General features: G+C 46.5%; 1 protein-coding gene across 4 annotated transcripts in view; it reads left to right on the top strand.

The window, feature by feature from the left end:
• The first annotated feature begins 720 nt into the window (after positions 1-720).
• Positions 721-11834, top strand: part of LOC147638881 (telomere repeat-binding factor 1-like) — a 133389-nt gene continuing 122275 nt past the window's right edge. For 2 of the 4 annotated variants that reach the window (XM_086785265.1, XM_086785276.1), the window contains exon 1: positions 721-1130. In XM_086785265.1, coding sequence (XP_086641391.1) covers positions 975-1130 — 156 coding nt within the window. In that variant the 5' untranslated portion in view covers positions 721-974. Of the gene's footprint in view, positions 1131-2474; positions 2686-11834 lie in introns of those variants that run through there. The other 2 variants (XM_086785294.1, XM_086785285.1) reach the window with 2 other exon arrangements.

Genomic DNA, 11834 nt, shown 5'->3' with positions numbered 1-11834 from the left:
CCTTTTTGGAGGGGCATCTTGCTTTTCCAATTGTGGTTGACTAGACCCAATAGCTATGAGCAAGTTGTCGACAAAAACTATGGGTAGTAATCTCCCATCTCTAAGCTTTACTGCTTTCATTTCACACGCTAGTGTTATGCATTAGCACACCAAGTGCTACTAAACTAGGATAGAAGGCCTAATGTGAATGCATCTCAGTTTAGCTTTGGTGGGCTCTCAGAGTGGACTTAGGATCCACGTGACCAGACATAGAGATATATAGTTCTTGTGGACGATTCAAATAACATGTGTGTGTGTGTGTGTGTGTGTGTGAGAGAGAGAGAGAGAGAGAGAGAGAGAGAGAGAGAGAGAGAGGATTCTTTTAACGTCATTGCCAATCCACTCGACCATGAATGATCCAGAGGTGAGATTACATGTGTTTGAGAGAGAGAGAGAGAGAGAGAGAGAGAGAGAGAGAGAGAGAGAGAGAGAGGATTCTTTTAACGTCATTGCCAATCCACTCGACCATGAATGATCCAGAGGTGAGATAACATGTTTGACACCACATGTAATGTCTCTTGAGAAGAGAGAGAGAGAGAGGTGGACAGGGGTTGGTGGGTTTATTGTATGTGAGAGAGACATGGAGCTCGTGGGGAGGAAAATTTTGTCCTATGTCGGGCCCAGATTGAATGGCACCGCTCAGTGTCCGGACAAGTGTGTGAGACTAGAGTCTTGGACTCCGGACTGACCTCTTCCGACAGCTTTTCCCAAGTCCGACAATATGATCCATCAGCTCCTGCGCTGCGTCTTGTCATCAACTCTGAACTCTCCTTGATATCTGAGCAGCTTCATCTCACCTGAAGCTAAAAAGAGGGGAATCCTTGTCACTCCGAGCATGCTGCATGCCATCGTCTGTGTGGGGTTAATACGCCTCTGTCTTGCAGATTTCATGCTGCAGCGCTGAATTCTGGCGCGAAGATGTTTGCCGGGGCAAGATGAAGTCGGGGGTTGTGAAGCAGAAGTGGACACCCGAAGAGGAGGCAGCCCTTCGTGCTGGCGTGGAAAAGTACGGAGCTGGCAAATGGAGGGCCATCCAGAAAGATGCCAACTACGGCCTCTGTCTCATTTCTCGATCAAACGTTGATTTGAAGGTACTTTTTCTGCTCCATCTTCCATCCTTTCGTCGATGACCACCATGTGAATCGCTGGTATCTCGCACGTGTTGTGCGTGCGTGCGTGCGTGCGTGCGTGTGTGCGTGTGTGTCTCGAGATCATATCCATCTTCTGCAGTGGCTTTTCTGCATTAGACAACCAAGTTGAGCCGCGTTGCAGTGCATTTGAATGCATTCAATACCTTTGCAATCATGTACAACTTCCCGATGGGCAACGTCCGGGCATGGACAGCTCAAGTTGGCAGCCTAATGGGCACCAACAGGGCGGGCACAGGTGCGCAATAAACGTGCCCAATGTGCACGGCTGATAACGCCTAACAAGTGCCAGGAATTTTGGGGTGGGGTTGCATGCAAACGTTATGATGTGTGACCATGGGGGTTTAAACTTGGGGGTGGGGGTGCATGCAAACATTACGATGGGTGACCACACGGGTTAAACCTGCATGGTTCGCGTTGGGAGATTTTAGTAGAGCTTCAACAGGGAAACAATTGGCAAGGTAGATAGCAGGACTTAGTTCACACACCAAAAAGAAGGCGGAATGTTTTTCTATTGTTCATGAAGGGCCATTAAACTAAAGTGTGCATGAAGGAGCAATTAGATAGGAAGAATGACACTTTGAAGACCCAGAATTAGAAGGGTCTAACAAGGTCATGGAAGGTGAACATTTGTTTATTGGAGAGACGAAAGCTGAAGCTGCAAGTAATGCCCTGTGAATCAACAGATGATGATCCATAACACCAAGGTGGTGGTGGGAAACAATAGCAAAGGAGTAGAAGTGTCTCGTCCATCAGGTCTAACCAAATCATTGGCAAATGTCACGTATGCTCAAATCTCAGGAAGAATCTCTTGCTAGTTGTGGCCAACAGTGGGAGTGACAGGTATTGAAAAGAAGTCTGTCGTCTCCGACAACAGCAAAGAAGTCTGTCGTCTCCGACAACAGCTACTTGCCATGAGCATTGTCCAAAACAATCGGACGACCTTACCACATTTGCAGCTTTGGGAGATTGCAGTCAACATTTTTGCATGGGGATTTAGTGTGACAACTCTGTCCAAAATGCATGGGCTTAGTGGTTAACCTACTAGTATAACTTATGAAGCTTGCATGATGACCTTATCGGATTTACGGCTCTGGGAGACTGCAACCAACTGGTTTTTGCATGGAAATTTGGTCATCTTAGTGTCACAACACTATCGAACATGCATGGAGGGGGGTTAGTGGTTACCTACTAGTATAACGTATGAAGGCCAAATGGAGGCCCATAATCCTTTAGAGCTCGTAGATTCCGAGGTGTGTGGAAAGATGAAATTCAAGTTCTGGATAGTGCTTCCAACTTCAAGACACTAATTGATGATTGTAGTGGGAAGCTTAAGCGGCATCTTGCTAACTTTTTAACTAATAATTAGTTTGTTTGCTGGGAGTTCTAGCTCAAAAGAGGGAAAAGTTTTCTTGGCATGTAGGATTGCTGGTGCAATGCAAATGTGAACAGAAATAGAATGAATAGCGGAAGACTTACAACACACATGCATTTACAAGTAACCTACTCTACTCTTTGTATTATGTACAATGGAAAGAAACACAGCTGAATATTTCCTCTGTACAAAAGGTAATCCCAAAAGGTTGTTCTAATTTGAGAGTAAACCCTAATTTCTGTAGATCCTGCAGATCTAGCACAGACACTGGTTTCTCCTGGTGTCTTCCATCGCAGATTGCAAATGCTGGCTGTACAATCACTGAAATGAACCCCCAGTTGGTTGATCTCTCCATATCTGAACAAAATGCTGGCTGTAGATCGGTTTCCAGCTCCCCAACACACCATGTACGTTTTCCTTGGTAGAGGCCCTGGAACATAAGGTCGGCCATGACCAGCTTGGCCAGACCCATCGTTTCACACATGGGCTGCCTTCTTGACACGCGACCTCCCCGCCCAGCCAGCCCACACCTAATGCCCACATCTGGTCATCCTGGCCAGCCATAATGCTGCCCAAATCACTGCAAAATTGGTTGGCCCTATGTGTAGGGATAGTAGGTGTATAACATTCTCGCCCACTAAAACATAGTTGCCCTCAGCTGTGGGGTATGCAGACGAGTGCAAAAACTTTAGTCGAAGCGCCTCCAAGAGGTACTGACTGGCCCGAGAGCTGGGAACTCACTTTACGGTTGCTCTTTAAGCCAACAATCAAGCTGCACCTTATCAACACCAAAACATGCAAAGAAACCTCCCAACAAATCTCTTGATCAAGCACCCCCTAAATCAAAATAGTGCCGACTTGTGAAGAGTATCCTTGTACACAAGCCATAAGAGAATTGTCTCCTGTGAAGAACACTCCTGAAAAAATTTTCCAGAAACATGTGCATCTCAGCATATGGATCACCAACCCTGGTTTTACAAAACCCAAAACATGCCTACTGATGAATGAATCAAATGGGAACACAAAGAGTGTTTACTTTGGTGTATTGTAGGGTGTACTATCTGGAGTGTGTTCCACAGAAAGGTTGTCACATGCACTCTGCACTCAGTGCATGGTGACAAGATGGCTCATCATCAAAAGTGCATCAGTTGTACAGTTTTAGAACCCAATAGGATGATAATTGTTGTACGCCGTGACCCCATTGTACATCCTCAGTCCAGGATAAGTTAGGCACGAGCTACGTAGGTCATTCCTCAGTCTTAGTGGGTCAGTCAGTCAGTTAAGTCCCTTAACCCACTTGGAGAGAATCATTCATGCATGTAGAGTCAGTAGAAGCCTTAGGGTTTGCATCAAAAAGCACTCTGCATCGTGCATAATATGCATTCATATGCCTGTGCATCATTTAGAACATCCCCAAAGCCTTAGGGAATTTACTGGGATTTATCTGGTATTTTTTCCATATTTATTAGTATTTATTTAGCATTATTTGCATTATTGGGCATTTATAAATATTAACTTTATTAAATGACCAACCTCCAGTAAGTATAAATAGGCTTGCCTAGAGCCTCTTTTCCTCATTCAGTCTTCATTGTGCTAAGAGCTCTCCTCCTTCTTGCTTTCAGCCCAAGACTAATCCAGCCCTAGAGCCCATAAGCTTTCTTCTCCAGCCCTTGAGAACCATAGCCTCAGCCCAGCCCTAGGCGCCTGCCTTCAGCATCATTCAGCCCTGAATTCAGCATCAGTTCAGGCCCACAGTTCAGCATAGTTCTACGCCAGCAAACAGTGCCTCTTCTCTGCGTTTTTGCCCAGCCGTACAGCAGCAGTCTTGCGTTTCAGTACAGCAACAGTTTGCAGCCCTGTTTCTCATGCGTTTCAGTCCACAGCATCCTCAACACTTCAGCGTTTCTGTCCACAGCAGATTCCAGCCCTGAAGGTTCAGTCTACAACAGTTTCCAGCCCTGAATCTGCTGTTTGCATCAGTGTCCAGCATTTTGTGCATCATCCACACATTCAGCAGTCATCTGGTGAAGGTAACACAGCATTCATATGTGTTTTCAGCATTCTAACAGTGTGTAGAACAGTCCACCTTCTTCTTCTCTCAGCCTCAGGTGTGCAGCCCTTCCTCATGCCCTTGGGAAGAGTGCATAGGCTCGAGATCAAGTCATCGAGGTGTTTCTACAGCAGTGTACAGATCAGCCGCTCTCCGATCCTCCGAGATCTTGCGTTTGGCTTATCTACAGTCCAAAGTCATTCTCTCTAAAGTAATAAAGCAAATACTATCTTGTTATTGGGATAGGGGGCCCTTCAGTGGGTAATTCGGGACCCAATCTGGTGTACAGTTCTCATATCTCTCTCTCTCATCTCTTTAAAGTTTGAAGTATTAAAGTGGATTGCTAAACTCACGAAACTCAGGATACAGAAGACGGTGTGAGCATTTGTGTGACAGGATCAACCAATACAAAGACTTCCGCTGCATATCACATTGGTATCAGATTCAGATAGTCCCCACACACCGTATCCTAGCGTGGGGGCATCCTTGGATGGTTAGATTGCGTTCCGGCACGACCACCGACTTCAGCATCATGTCTACAGGAGAGAGTACTCATCAGCCGGAAGACGTCTCCCCCGAAGGAGACCTTGTTCTTCCGCCTACAGCAGACACCATAGCTCTTCTTAGAGCTCAGAACCAGCTACTCATGGAGCGTCTCCAACTCTTGGAGGCAGCAGTAGCACGTCCTTCTACACCTCCAGCAGCACCCGACTACATCTCCCTCTTCTTTCAGATGGAACAACAAAGGAGAGAGGACGAGGCCTGAAGGAGAAGAGAAAAAGAAGAAAGATGGGACTATGAGGAAGCCCAACGCAGGATCGACGAAGACCGGCGTCAGGCTGAACTCGCCGCTCGGGAACACCAACGTGAGCTTGATCGAGAACGTATATTACTCGAACACCAACGGGAAAAGGAGGCCATACACTTGAGGTATCAGCAGCTCTCCTTAGTCTCCTCAGTCATAGGTGTCACCAGCCAGCATCCCGCAGCAGCAACCACCATCATTCGCAGTCAACCGAATTTTAGCAAGTATGATGGTAAGTGTGATCATTCTTCAGTTAATCAATTTATTCATCAGTTTAATGCTCATTTTCCATTAGCTAAGATCACAGACCCACAAGACAAAGTCCACTTAGCGGCTCCCCATCTCACTGGTGAGGGAGTCACTTGGTGGCAGCATTGGTCTAGTATTCATACTGACCAGGCCACAGGTGTCACAGCCTTTGACTGGGACATCTTTGTCCATGACCTGAAGACCATATTTCTCCCGCCCCAGTACATGACCGGTCTGAAAGACGAGTTCTATGGACTCAGACAGAACGGTTCCCCAGTGCTTCAGTTTTCCGGTAAGGTTATTACTTTAGCACAGCAGTTAGGGTTATCTGAGCAGGCCAAGATGGAGCAATTCATTTGTGGATTGGACTCTAACATTCGGTTTACAGTTCGTAACTTTGAACCAAGTACATATGACCGGGCTCTGACTCTCGCTCAGAATGAAGAAATGAAGCTCAACGGGGGCAAGCCCAAGCCGACATCTCAGTCCAGTACCAAACCCCAGCAGCAGCAATCAGCTGCACAGACAGGGAAAGGTAACGCATCTTCTGAAGATGCTAAGAAGGACAGCAGTAATAGCTCCAGTTCAGGGGGTAAGAAGGATAAAGAACCTAAGAAAACCCCTGATGAAAAGGCTAAAGCAGGCATTACTGGAGGTTATCTTCCTCCAGAGGAGCAAAGGAAGTACCAGTCAGAAAATAGATGTTTTTTCTGTCACATTATAGGGCATGGTAAGAAGGATTGCCACAAATGGCAAGCGGCACAAGCTGCCAAAGCTCCTTTTGCCACAGTTGCCACAGCCTCCCCAGCTCCTCCAGCCCCGCCTACTACCTCAAATGCAGTTCAACTTTTACCTTCCATGCATCCTATGTCATCCGTGGTATTTGATGCTAAGCAGGAGGGTGAGAGCGATGCTGCTCAGAAGAGCCTTATCCGAGCTTATGGCTCTGCCCAGGGCCGACAGTTTGTAGTCCTTTTCGATATGGGCAGTTCTGAAGACGCCAACTCTCCCCAGTTGGCTAATAAAATGAACTGCACTTTAGTTCCATATCATCTGGATGTGGACGGGTTTACACCTGGTCTTCGCACCCACATTTCCCAGAAGGCACAGCAGTTTGCCTTTGAAGTTTAGAAGGCCTCATTTCAACGAGATTTCATCGTCTCCCCTCTGTTAGGGTGTGACATGATCTTAGGAATTCAGTGGTTCCGTCAGTATGAGCCTATTCCCGATTGGGGGCAGGACACTTTTACTATTTGTAAAGGTTTTCCTGAGCCTGTCATGATTCGTGGGGATAGAAGCATTCTTGGCATCCCATTGATTTCACATCTCCAGGCCAGACGAGCTATCCGCAAGGGAGCAGAAGGAGCACTTCTTTATGTTCGTGCTCAAATAGCCCCTCCCTCACTAGTAGCATCCCTTACATCTTCAGTCCCTCAGTTAGCAGACCTCCTATCCAGACACCAGGACATTATGCTTAGGGACGATCTCCCACCCAGTCTCCCACCCTCTCGCCTTGAGGACCATCACATTGATTTGGTCCCTGGATCAGATCCTCCTAGCAGGTTTCCCTATCGTCTTTCCAAGACTTTAGAGGGCGAGTTGGAAAAGCAGTTATCTGAGCTTCTCCGAGCCGGATTCATTCGGCCTTCTTCCTCCCCATTTGCTGCACCTATCCTATTTGTCCAAAAGAAGGACAAGTCTGCACGCCTTTGTGTAGACTACAGGGCATTAAACAAACTCACTATCAAGAATAAGTTTCCTATGCCCAGGATAGAGTACATTTTGGAGCGTTTAGACGGTGCTAAGTTTTTCACTAAGATCGACCTCAAGAGTGGTTACCATCAGGTCCGCATTTTTGAAGCTGACATTCCAAAAACAGCTTTCAGGACAGAGCGTGGTCACTACGAGTTCGTAGTCATGCCTTTTGGGCTTACAAATGCACCCGCAATGTTCAATAAGATGATGTCTAGGATTTTCGCAGTCCATATTGGGAAGTGTGTTTTCATATTCCTTGTTGACATACTAGTCTTCTCAGCCACTGCGGAGCAGCATGAGAAAGATGTGGAGAAAGTCTTGCAACTTTTGCGAGATAATCAGCTCTACATAAACGCCAAAAAGTCTATCTTTGGTGTTAAGGAAGTTCAGTATTTGGGCTACATCATCGGTTTCGATGGGATTAGACTGGACCCCTCAAAGGTTCAAGAGATCTTAGATTGGGATATTCCTAAGACCGCCCAAGAAATCCGTTCATTCGTAGGTCTTTGTCAGGCCTATAGCACACACGTCCATCAGTTTTCCAACCTTGCAGCACCTCTTACCGACTTGCTCAAGGGGGTGAAGACTTGCAAGCAGAAAGTCTCAGTTACAGGTAAGGCACTTGATGCATTCCGTGCACTCCAGAAAGCTGTCTCAGAAGCACGTGTATTAAAGTTAGCATCATGGGACGAACCTTTCGAGGTCATCACCGATGCCAGCAATGTAGCCATAGGTGCAGTCCTCCAGTAGGACAATAGACTCGTGGCTTATTACAGCAGAAAGTTGGATGTTGCCGAAAAGAATTATTCGGTATATGACAAAGAGCTTTTGGGTGTGATCACAGCGCTCAAACATTGGAAGCCTTTTCTTTATGGACAGGCTTTCACAGTGAAAACAGACCACCAAGCACTTAAGTGGCTTCAGACTATGCCAAGTGCCCAGTGGAGTGATCGACAGGCCAGGTGGAGTCAAATCTTCCAACAGTTTGGAGGTATGATTGAATACATCCCTGGTAAGCATAACCCAGTAGCAGGTGCTCTCAGTCGAAAGTCCAGCATCCAGGCAGTCCAAGAAGCTACCATTCTCGAAATCACGGGGAAGGACTTGGACAGTATGAAAGACCAATACGTCGACTCCCCTGAGTTTGGTACTCAGTATAGTTTGGCCCTCACTTCTGAGCCTGGGCACTATTCAGTACAGAACGGTTGGTTGTTCTACAAGAACCGTCTCTGTGTTACTCGGGAAAAGCGTTCCGCTCTTCTCCACGATGCCCATGACTCCTTAGTTGGAGGACATAGGGGTATCAACAGTATCCTCGAGAAATAAGAACGGTCCTTTTATTGGCCAAAGATGAGGCGTGATGTCTATGCACATGTACAAGCCTGTAAGATTTGTCAAAAAGTCAAGGTTCCCCATACAAAGAAGGCAGGTTTACTTCAACCTTTGCCTATCCCCGACGGACCTTTCATCGACATATCTATGGACTTTGTAGGGCCTCTACCAGCATCCACTGGATCCCGTAACACTCAGTGTTTTACCATTGTGGATCGCTTTAGTAAGTTCTGCATGCTCATCCCATGCAAGCATACGGCCACAGCCGAGGACGTAGCCCGTTTGTTTCTCAAGCATTGGTATCCAATTTGTGGTTTGCCTAACACCATAACATCAGACAGAGATTCCAAGTTTACCTCGCATTTCTGGAGGGCATTATTTGAAAACTTTGGAACTAAGTTGCAGTTGTCTAGTGCATTCCATCCCCAGACAGATGGCCAGACAGAAATTTATAATCAGTTGGCCTTTGATGTCCTCAAGTCATACTGTCATGACCAGCAGTCCAAATGGGAGCACTATCTTCCGTTGGTCCAAGCTATCTTGAACGACACTCATTCATCCAGTGTCGGACGGACTCCATATGAAGCAGCCTTTGGTCGCCGTTTTTCTTCTCTTTTGACGAGAATGGTGTCTCCATCTTTAGAGGCTAATAAAACCACGGAAGCATTTTCCGAGATCATTGAGTCAGTCAAGGACCGCTTGACCAAAGCTCAGGAAGCATATAGCAGACAGGCAAATAAGTCTAGACGAGATGTCCACTTCAAGGAAGGGGATTGGGTCTATTTGCGTATCATGAAGCAGAGATTGAAACAAGTGGGTAAACGTTGTCCCAAGCTTTCATTCCGTAGTTTTGGCCCTTTTCCAATAGTTAAGAAGATAAGTGATGTCTCAATGAAGTTAAAGTTGCCTGCCAGTTGGACAATGCATGATGTTTTCCATGTTTCTTGGCTAAAACCATATGTTGGTCCAGAAGTGTTTGATGTTTCAGATGAACAGCAGCCAGACGTGGTAGACGAGGCAGAAGTTATTGAGCCTGAGCAGATCCTTCTTCATCGATGGAAGCATGGTTCCGGTCGACGGATTCGTCAGTTCTATACGAAGTTCTGAGATCGAGGCACCCACGAAGCCGTATGGCTCGACGAGGAGTTCTTCCAGGAGTACCCCCAGTTATTGGCGGACTACTTGGTGTTGGAAATAAGTGCTCACTAGGAGTACTTTTTGGTCATCTCAGTGTATGCCACGTGGCACTCAGGGATTTATCCCATATGCACTCATGCTCAGCTCTTGTACTTTCCCCCTATATATTCAAGGGGTCACATCAATGGAATCATCTCAGTTTGCTTCATCCCTCTTGCACTTTTCCCATGTTCTAGTTTTGTGTGATACCATGCTAGATTTCTAACATGGTATCAGAGCCATGTAGATTCCTCTTCTCCTCAGCCCTTTAGTCTAGATCTAGCCATAGATTTTCTCTAGGTCTAGCTTCCTTTTTAGCTTTGTCCCATCGGGGGTCTTAGACCCAGCTCTGCAGCGTTCTTTTTGGTCTTCTTTTTACTACTGCTGCTGAAGTCTCATCAATCGCCATGCGAGCCAAGTGGAAGAAGAAGAGAATGCGCAGGCTCAAGCGCAAGCGAAGGAAGATGAGGAGAGGTCGAAGTAGCCATAGCTGGCCTGTGAACCTTTCTGTTCAGGCTCGTGAAGCTTTTCTTATTTAGAGCCAGAGATAGTTTGGATTTTTCGATTTCGGCCATCCCTGAGCCCAATGGCGCTGTCACCTCTGCCGTAAGCTCCTGCGGCGCCGTCTCCTTCAGATACAGCATCGGGCCCGCCAACTGTAGCAGGGTCCCCCAACCTTTCGTCGACGGCTTCTCCTAGCGCTACGCCATACCCACTTTCTTCATTATCGCAAGCGCACACGCCAAGCTCAATCAGAGGGCTCTCCTCTTCGTCTCTCTTCTGTGCCGAGTGCCACCGCTTCTGTTCAGCAAGCAGGCCGACCTGCTCTCTTTCCCTGGGGTCTCCATTTTCTTCATTATTCTACAGCAGCAGGCCGCTTCTGTCGACACCTTTCTTGCTGCTGGTGCTGCAACAACAACTCGTTTTCAGTATGGGCAGCCCCCATTCTCTGTTCAAGATATATTCTCTACTGGCTGCTCCACTTCTATATCAAAACAAGGTATGAGTTGGTGCTCCTTTGCTTCTGACAGGCCCGTATGCCTCTCTCTCTGCAGCAACATTTCCTCTAAGAAATCTCTGTTTGCAGCTGCCCTTCTCTCGGGTTACCCCCTGGATAGCATGTCTGTGACATGGGCTTGAAAGGGTGGAAGACCTCAGGTAAAAACTAAAATGGATTATCCTTTGTATGCTGCAATATTCTCAGTTCTATTTTATTCTTAAAAATTATTTTTCAGAACTGAATTTTATCTTGTAAGAGAACAGACACTGCCCATCAAAATAGGGGTAAGACCTTCTCATTTCTGATGCTGTCTCTCATTTATTTATCTTTGGCATCTCTTCTTGGGTACTCTGCCCTTGCTCTCTGCATAAAAGACCTTTTTTCTCTCTCCTACTTTGGTCACCACATGATGTAGGCCAAAGAGGACCCTGTTCTGGACTTACCTTCCCATCTCTCTCATATTTGTCTATGCTTTCATGCTATCTACCACCATTGATCACCAATGATGTAGATCATGGGGTAATGTCATGTCTACATGGACTTATCTTTGTCCCTATCCAAGAGGCACCCCTGCATTACTCACTCTAGCAGGAGGATTGACCTTGAGGAGGGATTATCTATCAAGGTCCATCTCTCTGTCTATCTACAGTCAGTCAGTCTCTCTGTCTATGTGTCTATCTTGTGTGATCTTACAGTCATATATCTCTGACACTCTGTCTATCAGTCTATATGCCTATCTTTTGTGGATTAGTTACCCACATGTCTTTGGCATTTTGTCTATGTCCCCATTTATCTTCTATTTGTCAGACTCTCTCATGTCTATCTGAAAGTCTCTCTCTGTGGGACCACTCTACTGGCTGATAGTCTCTCTCTCTGTCTGTCTATGATCCACTCTTGTCCCTACC

This window comes from Cibotium barometz, chromosome 4 (genome assembly GCF_041138505.1).
Source record: "Cibotium barometz isolate CiBa-2024 chromosome 4, ASM4113850v1, whole genome shotgun sequence".
NCBI lineage: Eukaryota > Viridiplantae > Streptophyta > Polypodiopsida > Cyatheales > Cibotiaceae > Cibotium > Cibotium barometz.
The sequence above is the reverse complement of the archived record's forward strand: the minus strand, read 5'-3'. Positions and strand labels throughout refer to the sequence as shown.